General features: G+C 33.4%; 2 protein-coding genes across 5 annotated transcripts in view; both read left to right on the top strand.

Moving 5' to 3' along the window:
* The window catches only part of LOC129928594 (zinc finger BED domain-containing protein 4-like), a 243,276-nt gene that overhangs the window by 190,885 nt on the left and 35,191 nt on the right, over positions 1 to 17,200 (top strand). The gene's annotated exons all lie outside the window — the stretch shown is intronic.
* Positions 1 to 17,200, top strand: part of LOC106071006 (vinculin-like) — a 135,814-nt gene that overhangs the window by 82,041 nt on the left and 36,573 nt on the right. For 3 of the 4 annotated variants that reach the window (XM_056043292.1, XM_056043291.1, XM_056043293.1), the window contains 4 exons: positions 1,690 to 1,887; positions 2,362 to 2,453; positions 4,316 to 4,427; positions 16,073 to 16,192. In XM_056043292.1, coding sequence (XP_055899267.1) covers positions 1,690 to 1,887; positions 2,362 to 2,453; positions 4,316 to 4,427; positions 16,073 to 16,192 — 522 coding nt within the window. The remainder of the gene's footprint in view (positions 1 to 1,689; positions 1,888 to 2,361; positions 2,454 to 4,315; positions 4,428 to 16,072; positions 16,193 to 17,200) is intronic. The other variant, XM_056043294.1, reaches the window with a different exon arrangement.

The raw sequence follows: 17,200 nt of genomic DNA on the forward strand, positions 1-17,200 counted from the left end.
CCATCAGCATTTAGTAGAGGGGATGAGCCTGACTTTCTGGGTCCATAGACCTCATTTATGGCATGGAACAAGCTCTTCATATCGTGCTTGTCAACGAAATCCTGTATATTTCCACTTTCTTGCTGAACCAGGTGTCTTACTTTTGGCGTAACTGTTTTATACATTTTTACTATGGCAACCTGGTAACAATGCAGTGGGTACCATGTTACATAGGTGACACTGTTGCAGACCTTAACTGCCTGTGAGTTTTTGTTGTGCTCTAGAAACAATCTAAATTCTATAAAATTATATAAATGGAAACATTGTTACAGTGCTAGGACAAGTCCCAAAAAGTCAAGGGAGTCTGGGAGTCTGAAAAACAAATTGTGTCTCATATTCTTTTGAGTGTTCCATGCCTTCTACAGGGCTGGTTAATCTATTGTTCTCTTTACTTTATTTCAATGTGATTTATTTCTCTGTATGAATATAATATATGTATTCATTAATATTGTGTATTCATAACAGGATTTCAGTTCTGTACTTAAAATTCTACATTGTATTACTGTTCAGTGCTTCCTTATTTCAATATGCTTGGATAGTGTGTCACTGAAATTTAAATATAGAAATAAAAATATTGTAGTAACCACAGGTTCCCTGCAGGACAAACACAAACATTGTTACAATGTACAAATACTAGAGACTGTTCACATTATAACTATTGCAGAAGCACTAAAATACAAAGACGTCTTAAAGTGAAACCTAAGGACCAGAGCTTTCTCCTAAAAAAATATGTTAAACGAATCGACTGAGGATTAGGCAGTGTGAGGCTATCTTGATGAGGATAAAGCTGCCCTGAGAAAAGACATTAAGGAACTATGGCAAACTCTGCCTCTCCAGAGTTGTTAAGTCATATAATCATCATCAAACTCCATTAGAGTGAGGGCTTGAGAAGCTCAAATCCTCTCTTGCAAAAGCCCTGGACAGAAACCCTGCTGTCTTGCGTAGTGCATAAATGTTGCCATACAGGTCGAGAATTTTGGGTTTTGGACCTGTCGAGACGGAGATCAGCAAGTCTGGGGCAGTCAAACAGAATATGAGGCATGGTTTCCTCTTCTTCCCCGCAGCGGGGGCACCGCGAGAAATATGAGCCAACAGGACAGTGGCCTGTCCTGCACTGTGCTATAATAGCTTGCTCAGGCCTGGACAGCCTCCACCATGGGGTGGTGCCGTCAGGGCGCCTCATACGCTCCCAGACTTCACAGGCTTTTTGGTACTTGTCCCAGCACTCAAACCACTTTTCCATTTCTGTTTTTTTGTATTATAGCCAGGGCTTGATGAAAGCTTACAGCCTCATCAGTGGGTGGAATTTGCCCTCCCTGGTGGGCCAAAGAGTCTGCAATTGTGTTGCCAGTCACACCTATGTGACTCGGTACCCAATGCATAATTACAGGGGTGCCATAGCGTTGCTTAATGTTACGTGAAGCCATGATGACAGTGTTGATATTGGGGGGCCATCAGGGTGTCTTAAAACTGAGGAGAAACAATATATCTATTACTATTAGTATATAATTTAAATATAAAACAAAAAAAAACATTTTTTACCTTCTATTAATAAAAAAATTCCTCTTTAGAAACTTAATACAGTAGATAATAAGTGATTGGTGTAAGGTAGATTTAGCTGCAATAATGTATTTGTTATATTTTTAATAGAGGAAGGAATTCTAAGAGATACTGAAAGGATTGAAGAAGGCATTCGGTTGAGAGATTCTCCAAAAATCGTGACTCATGCTTCAAATATTGCTAGACGAGCTGACAGAGTTTTACAAGTCGCAGACATGGAAGCACAAAACAGTGAAGATCCATCTTTTGTTGAGAGAGTGAATCATGCTTCAGAAATTCTTGCAGCCAGTAGGTTTTATTCTATAACTGTTTAGATGCTAAATAAAATCCTTACTACAGAACCTTTTCGAATAATTACATGTATCCATATAGTCATCTTAGATTCAATTTGCCCCTGATAACTGAAAGTGGGAATAAATGTATGATTTGTGAGACCCAACACAGGATGGTTGACAATCTTGGCTTGAGCCAATGGCCTGACATAACAGACTTAAAAGACTGATGAATAATAAAAAAATAAATAAATAATATCTCTGGCTAAGTGCAGCATACTTTTGTATAATGGTTTTCCTAGTGTTCTCATAGTCCATTCCTTTGTCAACATTGTATTTTTCAAATTAGTTTAGCTTATTAAAATGATCTTTACTACTTATGGACTTGATTTTATTATCAATCAAGATTATTTGTAATTATATCACTCACTTAAATTTTACAAATGTTTCAATCATTTTATTTATTGTCACCAAACCTTTTTTTTTACAGCTATTACACCTAATGTTCAGACAGCTAAAGCATTGGCAATGAATCCAGTAAATAAAGCAGCTGAACAAGATTGGAGAATTAATAACAGAGCAGTATGTACTCTTAAAATAATTAATTAGGAATGATCTTTTAAATTGTCTTTTTTTACAAAGAGACTTTTCAGTAAGCTTAAATGCAAATTATTCTGAAAACAAAAACATGTCAGAATAAGAATCAGCTAAATCTATTATTACTATTCCAGATCTATTCAAGATAGGAAATTTATTTAATTTTGTCTTGCAAATCAATTTTATTTTTAAAAACATATTTAATCCTAATCTAATCAAATAATTTTTTTAAAACCTTCTTGAAGAATCTTTGACATTACCACTAAATTCCTAACATCTAATAGCTGACAGGGGTTAATCTGTGGCTCGCCCCCTTCCCCTTGTGTCGAATGTGACGATTTTCCAGTGGTTGCCTAAGACCATCGGAAAAGCAGATTTTTTGTCTTAAAAAAAACTGACTTTGTACAAAATTTTTCATGGGACATTACAATTTTTTTTTATAAAGCTTATATCAAATCACTCTCTGGTAAAACGTTTGTATACCTTATTTCTGCCACGCCCACTCTCAAATCAAGTTGAAATTTGGCACAATTATTTCTTGACAACACAAGAATCAATAATAAAAAAATCAACCAATTAGTTAACTATTAGTAATTACTTATTTGATTTCGAACAAGGGAAAGAACCTGTAGTTAACATGTGGTAAGTTAATTTAGTCCCCTTTATACTATGTGTAGAGAAATTTTAAAAGTTTGAAACTTACATGGATAAAGATAAACTTTTCTTTTTTCATAAGCATTTTGCTGGCACAGTCGTTACTGTATTGGCTTCTGGAGGCTTGAGCCATCAAGTTCAAATTCAAGTCATACAACTTTGCTTTTTTAATACATTATATATATTTTTTAAAATCCTAGTAAATTCCACCAAGGTACCCTCTTCGTTTTCTCCCCTTTCCCTTCCCCAACTGGTCCAGACAAGTGATAGGATCATAGTTTATTGAGAAAACTAAAAGCATGAAACTGCACTAAACAAAAACAATTGGTAAAAATATTTCTAATAACATATTTATTATTGTTAGTGTAGATCTATTACAAATGACTGATCCAAACTAATTGATACAATGACACTTAATATAAGCTTTGTTTATTTTTTTATTATTTTTTTTTTACTATAATTGTCATTCAATGATAGATGTTGCAAACTGAATCAGAATCATTTCAAACATTTTAATTGTTATGGAAGCAATGTTGTTATGTAATTGTTATGGAAGTTAACAATAAAACTTGTTGTTTTGTCAACTGAAGAAGGTTGAGAACTGATTACTAAAGAAGCCATTACTAATAATATATGACTATATCTTGAAATGGTTTTATGAAAAACACATTAACTTAAAAATTGCACTAAGTAATATGATTATACATATTTAGAAATGTCTGATACAACTGTTTGGATAACTTGTAGGAAAAATATAGTATTGATAATTTTATTTGGACAATATTTATTTCGAATAAAACACATTTTTGAAAAGCAAGATCAAACACAGTAAGTTTTAGTAAAAATACATCTATTTGAAAATACATTTTCTAGAGGGTGCAACTAGTGGATTATTAGTAAAGAGATTTTTTACAAGAATATTGCCACTGTTCCATGCTGATCTAATAGCTCACAACAAGGATACTGTACAGAAACTCATGCAGCAATCTGAAAGTCTAAAGTCCATCTATAAAAGCATCTAAGTCAGTTTCTACTGCAAGAGCAAACCAAAAAAATATTGTTTCAACTTTCTATTTAATTTTCTTTTTTTGTCTTCTATTAGCTCATTGAAGCTGTTGGTGGAGTTAGAAATGCAGTGACTGTTCAGCCCAAATCAGTGTACTATTTAATTTTCTTTTTTTGTCTTCTATTAGCTCATTGAAGCTGTTGGTGGAGTTAGAAATGCAGTGACTGTTCAGCCCAAATCAGTGTACTTTGATGAAAGATTCCCACCTCCTCCAGATATGTCTCAATTACAAATATCAGGTAATGTGGAAACTATTCTTATAGTTTAATTGTATTAAATAAATGATTTTCTTCACATATATCAGGAAATATATCAAAACATGCTCGTTTTTTTTAGTTTTGCATTTTTAATATTTATTAGAATTTGTCTTTATTGTTTTGAGGCACGATGGCTGAGTGATAAAGCACTTGGTTTTAAACTTCATTGTTAATATGAATGTCATACTGTTCTTAACAGCTCAGATTTAAGCAATGCTATTACTTGATTTTGTCTCTACCTTCTCCCCATTAATTGTTGTTTTTTTCCTGATATTTTAGATAGATATAAAGTGTCTGGTGTTCTTAATGATCTTGTGGTTTTGATAATGGAATTAAAAAAAAACAATTTCAATGTACGGTAGTTAACTAGACTTAGTTTGTTGGGGGTTTTTTTTGGAAAATTCTTTTATATTTCAATTTTAGTTTGAGTGATGTGGGCTATTTACATATAGTATCTTTCAGGTTATGCATGTATTTCCAAGTGTTATAAACAAGTTGTGTATGTTCATGAGGTTAAGGTATCTATGTACCAATGTAAATTTGTGTTTTTATTTTACTCATTTGTGCAAAAAATTGTTATGCATTGTTTCAGCTATGGTACCAATTGTGTATATTAGGGAGTAGAAATTATTTTTAGGTTCATGCTTGTATGTTTAATGTTTTTAGTTTAAGATTAAAAATTAAGTTCAATAAGAAGATAATGTTAGCACAGTGATTCATAACATATATAATATATATTATTATTGAAAATGTATACACATACATCAACACAAGTGCAAAAGCTATGCGAAAAGTTTGCTTTTCCTCATCCACAGCTTACCTTATTCAAACACTTTTTTTTTTGGCCTACACACAAACTTGATAGTCTTTTCCTTTGTGGCTCATAAAAATAAATATATAACTATACTTTGCCTCCTCCTAATGGTTACTAAGACACACTTCTTTGGCCCCACATTTCTAGCCTTTTAAGGATATTTCTTTTGTTTTTCCAATGACCTACCTAATTGTATTAATTCCAGGAGCAAAAGTTAGACTACTTACAGATGATTGCATTATATATAGAACAATAAAAACAACACAAGATGCAGCAAGTCTTTCCTCCCAGAAAAATGCTTATTATTAATAGTTAAAAGAAAAACTAAAATAAAAAGTACTTATCTTATTCATGGTTAACCAGGTACACAGACTAAAGACTCGAAATACCTAGGTGTGATAATAATAATAATAAAACTTACCATGGAATCTTATTATGGTTTTGCTATTAACCTTCTTAAGACGAAGGGGCCAATCTATCGGCCCAAGGCATTTGGCGAAAAAGACGAAGCAACTGATCTATCGGCCACGATGTTTCCAAACACAAAATTGGCTAGCCAGTGTTTGTATCAGCCAATCAGATTAGTTCTTACTATTTTTACACATTAGTAGACTGTAATGGCGGCTTTCCTTGCTGTTTTTATACGATAATTTGTTTGTACTGATTTTTTTAAGTTAGCTAGTGACAGGTGAAAATTTTAACATTTCAGCCAGTGATATTGTTGAAAGCAAACTGACTGACTCTGATTTTTATTTACTCTGATAGCCTTAATAAAAATCAGTGCAGTATTGAGGAAAGCTTTAGATCTAAGTTTACACTAGTACTAGATCTAGTATAGTGTTGACGATGTCTATTCATGGTAACATGATTTAGAGGTAAGTGTGAGGAGCTTATCTTATATAATACAGACGTTACTTCAAAAAAGAAGATGATTATGTCCTACGCATCATGCATTTAGTCATGCATATTAACCAATGACTTAAATTCTGCCATGTCACTGGTTTTCCTGGCTTTCTCAGCAACCCATTCCATGCTCTAATAGCACTAGGGAAGAAGGAGTATTTGTACAAATTTGTCCTAGCATATGGGACGAGGAATGTGCCTTTATCTTTGTGTCTTTGTCTTTGTGTCTTTCAGAGTATTTTATTAAATTTTGTTTTTGTATTTGAAGATTATGGTTCAGTGTTTTATGTATAATTGCTACTTTACTTTTGAGTCTTCTGTCCTGAAGGCTTTCTAAATTTAGTGATTTTACTAAAGGTGTTACTCTAGTCAAGTGTGAATATTCGTTTGTTATGAATCTCACTGCTCTATTTTAAGTCTGTTCCAGTTTCTTAATGTTTTCTTGAGTTGAGGGGTCCCAAACAGAGGATGCATATTCTATTATTGGCCTAACCAAGGTTAAATAACATTTTAGTTTTATGTTCTTATTTGATTTATAGAATTTTTTTTTATGCTTTGTTTGATTTTTTGATAGTTTCATCAATATGGAGATTCCATGACATTTTTTCATTTATTATAACACCTAGGTATTTTGCGTTTTTAGTCTGTGTTACTGGTTTGCCATGAATAAGATAAGTGGAATTAATTTTAGTTTTTTTTTTTTGTTATTCTTAACAACTGACATTTTTCTGGGTGGAAAGACATGCTCCAATTTGATTCCCATTTCTGTAATTCATCTAATTCTCTTTGTAAAATATCTGTGTCTTGTGTTGTTTTTATTGTTCTATATATTATGCAATCGTCTGCAAATAATCTGACTTTTGTTCCTGAAGTAATGCAATATGGTAAATCATTTATGTAAATTAAAAATAGTAGTGGACCTAAGACTGTTCCTTGGGGTACACCTGAGTTTACTGTTATTGGTGTTGATTTAGAGCCATTTATTATTACAGTTTGTTCTCTCCCTATCAGAAAATCTTTAATCCACTGATGCAATGGACCATTAATGCCGAAATATTTTAATTTTTTAAGCAAACTATGGTGGTGAACTTTGTCAAAATCCTTGGAAAAATGTAGTAAGATAGCATCTATTTGTTCACTATTATCTAAACCTTTTGAAAAGTCATCAATTAGTCCTATTAGTTGTGTTTCACATGATCTATATTTCCTAAAGCCATGTTGGTATGGGGTGAGGACATTATGTTTGTCTAAGTGGTTTATGATGTTGCTACATATTATGTGTTCTAGGATTTTACATGTGATGCTGGTAAGTGATACTGATCTGTAGTTTCCTGGGTCAGATTTTTCTCGTTTTTAAATAGGGGGGTGACATTAGCTTCTTTCCAGTCCTTTGGTACTCTGCCCTGGTTAAGCGATGCCTGAAAGAGTATAATGAACACCGGAGCTAGCTCTTTGCTTAGTTCTTTGAGTTATCTAGCTAGAATACCATCAGGTCCAGACGCTTTATTTGGTTTGGTGTTGGTAATAGTTTTTGGATTCCATTTTCTTGTACTACTATATCTTCTATGTTGTCTACTTGGTTCAAATTAAGTAATATGTCTTTGTCTCCTGGGGCTGAGAATGCTGATGCAAAGTATTTGTTTAGGATGTTTGCTTTAGTTTCATTATCATTATGTATTATGTTATGTTCATCTTTTAATGGCGCTATGCCTATGAGCTGGATAGAGAAGACCCATTTGAGCCCCAAGGGGGATTAGCACCCCATAGACTGTTTATACTCTTTTTTACTATCAATTTAGTTCAAATGTTTGTCAATGATTAATAAATATGATGCCAACTTTCTGACCAAGAAACAGCTTAAAAGAAGATCCCTCTTGGGCCATAAATGGGTGGCTGTCACTGTGGCCAAAATGAATGTGTATGTTTCCGTTGAAATGTATGCGCACACATTATGCAAATGAGCTTGGCTTATTTTAACAAATGTTAATATTTCAGATGGATTCCATAAGATTGAATTAGTTCATTCATTTCTCTTCAATAATATATAGAGTTTTGTGTATGTAAACTAATTAGTTTATTTGTTAGGATTTTTTTTGTAAGTGAAGTGTTTAGACTGGTAATAGTGCTCCATCTTTTTGGCTCAAGACATGCTGAAATGCTCCATTTTAAGAGGGTTAAGTAAGTGGTGTGGCTATAGAATGCCCAGTTGCCTCTTGCCATTCAATCCTTTATTTCTACCAGTAGGTTGTTTTTTAAATTTATTGTACATCCTAAATATTTGAATGTGTCAATATAATAATAGTAATAACAGTAACATAATAATCTTTATTACCCATAAGAAATTTGTTTCACAATCTATGCATTACACCTAACAAAACATAAATAACTATAGAAAACAAAATATACATTCACACCAGATTCACTCAAAAGTTACATGTGAAATGTTTATCTCAGTTGAATAGTATTTAATGCTTTGATTGCCAGGGGAACAAAAGAGTTTTTGTGTCTGTTTATCTTTGTTGGGAGTTGTTTTTTTTTACAAAATCTTTTTAGCTTTTTTAAGAATGTTTTTCTCAAATAGTTGCCCAAATGGAGTTTGTTATTTACCAGTGAACTTACTAGCAGCATTTAGGATTTTATGAAGTTTATTTTTATTTTTAATATTGAAATTGCCACATCAGTCTATGATATTGAAACTTTAAAATACTGCAGATGTGAGCAAAATAAAACATTGCCAAGGCCTTTTTGCCAACACTAAAGGAGGACATTTTTTCTTAGTTATCATAATCTTTGTTGGACAGAAAAATATAGAAGTGCAGATCTTAAAGTGGAGATGGATTGGTCACACCCTTAGAAAAGATACCAGCAACAGAGCTAGGCAGGCCTTAGAGTGGAACCCCCAGGGAACAAGACGCAGAAGAAGACCAAAAAGAACATGGCAACGCAGTGTACTTGAAGAAGCAGAGAAGACCGGGAAGAGCTGGGAAACCATAAAAAAACTAGCAAGATACCGTGGAGAGTGGTGTGTTTTTGTCAAGGCCCTATGTTCCATGAGGAACTCGAAGGAGTGATGATGATGATAAAAAAAAATTACAGTATTACAGTATTTTCTCTTGTAATTATGAAATACTTGGTTTTACTGTAATTGAACTTAAATCCTGCTGGTGGAGATGCTTCTAGTTGTGTTAAAGCTCTAGCAGTGTCAGAAGTATCTTTGCTTAATAAGGCAATGTCATCAGCATAAGCCAGGTATTGTAGAGGTTGGCTGTAAGATCGTACCTGTAGGTTGCAGACTTATGTTTTCTCTCCTGAAGTAATAATTATTCCCATTGTATTTATATGTCTAGTGTCTATTTGAAAAGCATGAATGCTAGTGAGTCTCCTTGTCTTAATCCTAGTTTAATCAGGAATTCCAGTGAGTGTTTTCTTTGTACTACTTTACTTTTTGATTTCTTTAATGTTATATGTTTGTCTTGTCAGCTGGTTAGGTATTCCATAATACTGTAGTGTGTCATACAGATTCCTTCTGATTCTGTCATAAGCCTTTTTATAGTCAATATAGAGTTAATGGAATGGTATACTATATTCATAGCACTTTTCTCCTATACATCTTAGTGTGAAAATGTGATAAGTAGTGGATTTATTTGGTCTTAAACCATACCATATTGGTAATCACCTAAGATTTCTTTGGAGTATTTTCCATGTCTCTTAGTTATAATCTTCAGATCTTATTAGTGTGACGAGATGTTTTAATAGTTATTGTTGGCGCGTTTGTTAAAGTCTAGGGTATATTTAATTTATTTATCCTGTTCACATATACAAGATATTTTGACAGGCACACTGCAACTAACAGAACAGACTAGTAGATTAAATTTGTAAATTAAAAAGAATTAATAAATATAGATTTGCAAAAGATAACTGATGAAAAATGATATAACTGTGAAATGAAGTAAATGTATTAATATATAAAGTAAAAGTTTCATCATAGATTGCTAATTAATTAGTGAATGATAGAATGTTCCTAATGTCTTGTCTACTTATTTTCTTTGCTGCTAGCACATTGTGTCTTCTTCTGGTGGTTGTAGGACTGTCACTCAGAAGATGAATCATCCGGCTTTGTCTTAGGACATTGGCTGCGGATGTCTTCTATGCTGTAGACAATTTGGCACGAGGATTAGACCACTACCTGTTTAGCAGTAGAGAGGGTTGGTGCTACAGTCTGAGTTTGTAGTAGTTATTGTAGTATGATCTCTCAGCTGTGGTCTCTAGCTCGTAGATGGATGTGCCAGCTCACACCAGTTTTCTTTTTTCTGCAGCAAAGGTTGCTCTAAACAGTGGGCAGTAGTTATTAGGCAGCGGACAGCTTGGGCTGAATACTGGGCAGCAGGCGCTGTAGACACTGCGCAATATTCTATGGGTGCTGACAAGTGTGTGTGGGGTATCTGGTTTGGTTGGCTCCGGTTACAGCGTTGCTTGGAGATCTGGCAGATGTAGGCAACTGCAGGTCTACATTCATAAAGAGTTACCAACTATCAGTTACACCAACCAGGATGGGGTTACTATAGACAATTAGGAACCTCCTATTAGCATTGAGTAGGGATTCTCATACGCCTTGCAATCATTCAGATGCATGCTTTGGTATCAATCCCAATAAGGCATTTAAAACAATTAGGCATGAAATCTTAAAACACACATTCACATAACTCAATGATAAACAAAATACAAGAAAATAACCACAGTAAATATGTGTTATCATACAATCTAGGATGACACTAGTCATGATTCATCCATTGAATGTAATTACGTCAATATGCAATCACATTTAGTCTTTTCTCAATTTTGACAGACGACTTCCATGTCTCACATGCATATGTTGCTGTTGGGATGACGATTGTGTTGATAAGGTGTATTTTTGTCTTGAGTCAATGGCTTCGCTTTTCCAAATAGGCTGCAGCCTTTGGAAAATGCTCCCTGCCTTTCCTATTCGGCACGCTACATCATGGTAAACATCCCCTTCATTTGTTATGATGCTGCCAAGGTATGTGAACTTGTCCAACTCTTGAAGCTAAATGTGGCTCAACAAAAATGGCTGAGCCGGATTTTGGGAGTCTGTTACACAGATCGGGTTTCAAACTGGGAAATCCTATGCCCAACTGGGAGCCGAAAACTTAGTGAGGTTGTGACAGAGCGTCACATGAGGTTTGCGGGACATGTTCTCTGACAAAATGAACTACGCATACCAAGAGTTGCGATGACATTGAGGCCAATACGAGGAAAGCAGAAACAGGGACGTCCTCGTAAAACTTGGCACCACACCTTCATGGAGGACCTCAGAACAGTGGACACTAAGTGGGAGGAGGCTTCATTGCCAGTGACAGATATTTTTTGGAGACAGCTTGCCGCCCAATGCGCCGATCGGCGCGGGAGGACTTAAGTCTAAGTAAGTAATATGCAATCAACTATAGATTTAGTAAAATGAGGAATGAGCATAGTACACTCAGGTTAAGGATAAAGAGAAAATAAAATACTAGGGATCGAGTTACAATGATAAAAGGTTGATATGATTAATCAAAACTATATTCATCCAAGGTGTGAGGCATAATATAAATTATAATGAATAACAATAGGCACATACAAAATGTCACTGCAGTAATCAAATACCACATGGCTCAATTAGTCTGAAAATATCTTATCTTTCCAAATGATACTTCATCTTTGGCAGACAAAATAGGATGAAAAATATTTACATGTTTCCAACATTATCTGCTTTCTATGATGATACAATGATAATTTCTATGAAATAAATTTGCCGATTCTTGCAGACAAATTTCATACTTTTCAAATCTGCTGGATTTACTGTTTTCACTTGCTAGGAGTCCATTCACACTGTTAGTTGAAGATGTTACAATGACATCACAGAAAAGGTTTATTGAACTTATTAATAGTGATGCAGAGAAAAATTATTTCTCTTCAATGTCAGTTACACATAACCACGTCTAAATACAGAAGCAGACTTTATGAAGAAGATGACATTCGTTGTGATATTGCAAAGACTGCTAAGAGAATCCCTGAGCTTATGAAACAGAAACAACCTTTACATCGACCTTGTTTTGTATACACTGACTATCGCAGTAGTATTGTAGCAGAGTAGTTTACTATCTTCCTTTCTACCTTGCTTTTCAAATAGTCACATAAGTATTCAACATGAATATTGGGAAAGCGCAACAGAAAATAAAATAAATCATGTCATCAAAAAAAAAAATTATTATAAGAAGAAATATATTTTAGACAAATATAATTCATATTATTGCGTAATTAAACATAAAGCTTGGGCAATGCTTATCTTCATTGTTATTTTTATAACATTAACAAAAGCGCTGTTGTTGTTTTTTTTAGAATATTATTTTATAGTTGGAGTTGCTGCATGGTGGGGAATAGTAAAAAGGGTCGCCAAGCTAAAAAAAAATTGAGAATCACTGTTTTATACCGATTTGTCCTAGCATATGAAATTAGAAATGTGCCTCTATCTTTGTGTCTTTCTGATTATTTTATTAGTTTTTTTTTTAAAGTTATGGCTCAATGTTTCATAAAATACTTGCAACCCACCAGCCATGCCTGAAGATTTTTTCCTTGCTATATATTGTTTATTTGCCTCTGGAACCCTTCATTTTTTTTTTTTTTTTTTTTTTTTTTTTTTTACTTATAACAATAATAATAAAAGGGTCAACAGATAAACACTCCCCATACATTCCTTTGTCTTCAAATTCTAATGTCTATTAGGGTTAGGGTTATTACCAGCCAGCAGCCAATAAATTCGGGTATCACTTCTCTCCACTCCCCCTCCTCCATGCTTTTTTACACTATCTGACTTCTGCTTTTCAGTTCTTATTCCAAATATTATGGCACGATTAGGAATTAGTTATAAGTTTCGGAAATAAGGGAAGATTTGACTTAGAGACAATGATGTGACTAATAAAAACTAGACTAGGTTTTAGGCAGAGCGAAATATCAGCTGATGTAAACAGACTACATCCAGAATGCCTTAGAGATAGGAAGCTTGTTATGAATGTAGAGAGTTAGCTGACATTCGACGGTTCCCTTCATTGTTATTAAACTTCTTGTTCGACATTCAGTATCAGCGTCAACTAACTTATATTGATTATTCAGACTTTCGCTGGTGTTATTGGATTTTGTTGAGTGTTACCTCCGTTTGGTTAGTTGCATTAGACACAGCGGAAGCGCCTAACATAGTATGCTATAGTATGTTATGGTTAACTAGACCAGCCCACTTATATCAACCTCCCAAACATAATCACATACTTCTGGCCTGAGAATTCTAGTATCATTTTCTCACATCTTTTTTTTACCTCATTCCTGATTACACAAAATAATATAGCTATACCATTTTGTTTTTATAAATGTTTCCACACAAAACACATTCAGTCCAAGTTGGCTTCATAGGACAAAAAATTGTTAATTTATACAATGTCTGCAAAAGCAAGTGGCGCCATACAGTGCTGTTGAAAGTGACAGACAATAGTGCTTAAAAAATGGAAGGAAGTATAATTGTGTACTTCTTGCTTTGTTAATTGAAATTGTGAATAAAAAATTAGTTTTGGTAAATTCAACGGCTGCGTTTTTTATCATGAAAATGGCTTAGCTGTTCTAGATGCAAGGCAAGTAATTTCAGGTTAAATTTCCAGATTTCTTTATCCACCCCAAGTGAGATAATTAGTGTTAGGTGAGTCTCTCGGGGTCTTTGCGCAATTATTATAGATTGCTACTTTACTTTTATATTTTTAATCCAATAGATTAATTGTTTAAACCATCAGCTATGTATTTATTACATATGGTAGCACTGCTTTTATTTTCATGTCAGATTAATTATCTGGAGACAATCTTGCCCCTTGTTGTTGACAGTTAGACTAAGACTACTTTATTGACCCTTGTGGAAATTTGTTGTGATTACAAGGACTATTTTCTCAAATAAAGACAACACAACAGAAACATACACATAAATAGAACATACAAAACATAAAGAGTTCATTTAGCGACTACACACGGGCATCTTGGTCCTTTTCATGTTTCCTGATCAACAAATGGCGTTGATATAGTCTGACCGATTGAGGGACGAATAAGTTTTTGTACAGCTCTGTTCTTGTTTTGATTGACCGCCCACTTCGCGACGACCTGACGTAGTTCTGATGGAGCGGGTGGCTGTTGTCTTCCAAAATTTTTTCCATTTTTAGCAGCCCCTGAAAGTGGAAAAGCCGCTATTAGTTTTGTGTGGCCCTTTCTGTCCGTCCATCCTGTCTTGTTTAGATCTAGTAAACTAGAAAAGATAGTGAAAATTCGACATCACAATATTTTAGTCTATTGGACCACTGGGGCACCACACAAGATTTGTTAACCTTTTTTTCTCCATTATTTTCTGTCATTTGTCTTTTATAGAATTTCATTCTGATAATATTGAAACCTGTCTTTTTACCTGCCTGGTGGACCACTTCGGGGGCTGATTTTCATTATATTTTTCAAAACATTTCATAATTATAGGTGTAAGTGCTACTGGGTGGAAATCATTTAAGCTATCTAATTTTGGCTTCTTTGGTACTGGTACGAGCTCTGAAGTTTTCCAGATATGTGGAATTACGCATGTTTGCAACGGGTGGTTAAAGATGTGAGAGAAGATAAAAGAGATTTGTTCCGCACATAGCTTGATCAGCTTGCCACTAATTTTATCTGGTCCACAAGCTTTTGTTACGTTTACTCTTTTAAACAATAAGGTCACCTCATCTTCAGTTACAAAATTGATGTAGGGTTCTTGTTTTTCTTTGGTCAGAGTGTTGAAAATTTCTTTGTGTAGATCAACAAAAATAAAAATCATTTAGTTCGTTGGTGAATTTCTCATCATCATCCACTGATAATCGTTCTCATTATGAGGCTCAGCCTGTTATTTTCTTTAATCCCTCCCAAGTTGTTAGCTTCTGGCAGGCACTAAACTACTGGCAGATAATTAAACTTGTGTAGGCGCATTATCTTTTAACTTATAAAACTTGACTAACTTCTTTGTGAACAAAACTATTTATAACTTTTATTACAATATATACTGATTCAACTTGAGATGAAATGAAATAAGCGGATATTTTAAATAAGTCTAACTTACTATCAAAACACATACTTAATACTACGACAGTGCCTCTTATCTACAAAACTAAATTTAAATTAATGCTCTCTCTCTACAACTAACAATAAATACTCCCTTTCTATATCACCAAGGAAACACACACTCCATAACACCCCTTACAGAATTGAATGTTATCATTGCATATAATATAACATTTCATCTCACTAAATTGCTAACCTGACTAGTCCTTAAACATAATAGTGCATTTCCATTATGATTGACTACACCATTGTATACTTGGTGCCTTTATGAAATAGATAATCAAGACATGCAATAGATAGTGTACTCATTCATACTTATTCCTTTAACTATTTATCATATTCAATGCTTTCAAAATCATTGACACTATTTGCTTTTTGAGTTGTAATTGATAATATATTATTCAAATTATATGCTATTTGAATTGTATTTTGGACTGAATGGTGGTTCCACCTGTCTTCTGCTTGATTAAAATCATTCATTCAAAGCATCATAATATTATTATTTATCTTAATTAGATGGTTTACCTTTACAGGATATATTTTTTTATAATTGAACTTACACAATTATTTACTATTCTGGTAAGAGAAAGAGCACATTTCTTTTCAAACATTCTTCGCACTTATCGTATATCAAAAATAAAGATGACAAAAATGTTATGCATACAGATATTTAAATTACACTTAATAGAACACCATAATAAAAAATAAATCATCATTGATTTGCTAACACAATTTTCAACTTCAGCTTTGCAACAACCAGAGGAAAGTTTTAATATGCAGAGGGTGGAAGCTGTCTCACAACCACTTCGATCAATACCACCACCAGTTCCCCCACCTCCTATGGATCCCTATGGATATTACTATGGTCAGCAGGAGTTGTTATTCTCCCTGCTATATTTGCATGTCGATTTTAAATAGAAGAATGTAGTTAATATTAACATTAACTACTGTGTCATACCATTAACTGATAGAATGTTTATTTCTGTAACAGGAGTATGTTAAAACAAAACAACATACATTATTCATCCTTTGCAACTTTTAAAGGTTTTAAGCAACTCTTTTTAAAAGCACTTTGACTCTACTTTTTGAGTTGATGAAATATCTCCTAATTTGTTTTTTGATGTTTTTTTCTTTCTTTTTCAAATACTTTCCCTATTGACCCCAACAAATGGTGTTGCATTTTTGTTTCTTTTGTTTTCTGGTTGATCATTGTGAAAATAATAATGCTGATTACATCAAGTATATTTCTAAAAAAAAGAATAGATTAACTGAACAAGCATTTAAAATAATCAAAGAGATAGAAACAATGTTTGATACATACAATTAACTGTTTAGTTCTTATTTATTAAAGCACATTTTTTTTTAAAAAGGTGGATAATAATTTTTTTCTGATTGCAACTACTTCTTCAGATCTGAACAACCTTGTAATTGCTCTCATCATTTTAACTGTTTTAATTCAACTAATCTTTCTATATTCAATCTTATCTTACTGTACATTTTCTGATTTAAAAAATTAATAATAAGCTGACTATTATCATTAGTACAGATAAAAATTAAACAGTTTTTCAATCCTTTTGGATAAACACAAACTTTATTTTAAAATCGTATTATCTCAAGTTTACAAAAATACTGACTTGTAAAATTTGTTGTAAAAGTAAGATTGTCTCAACTCAATTGCTCAAGTGGCCTAGCCTTGAACTTTGCTATCATCCTATAGAAAATTAGTCCCTCATTCTTGAATGGAATAATTTGATTACTCAGAATATTCTTGTGGTATCACAACTTGAATGTAAATATCGAAGATCAGGAGACTCGAAAAATACAATATTAAGAAACTTCTGCTTCATATTACTAGTTTGGCTTAATGTCACTG

The sequence above is a fragment of the Biomphalaria glabrata genome, chromosome 10 (assembly GCF_947242115.1).
Source record: "Biomphalaria glabrata chromosome 10, xgBioGlab47.1, whole genome shotgun sequence".
Taxonomy (NCBI): Eukaryota; Metazoa; Mollusca; class Gastropoda; family Planorbidae; genus Biomphalaria; species Biomphalaria glabrata.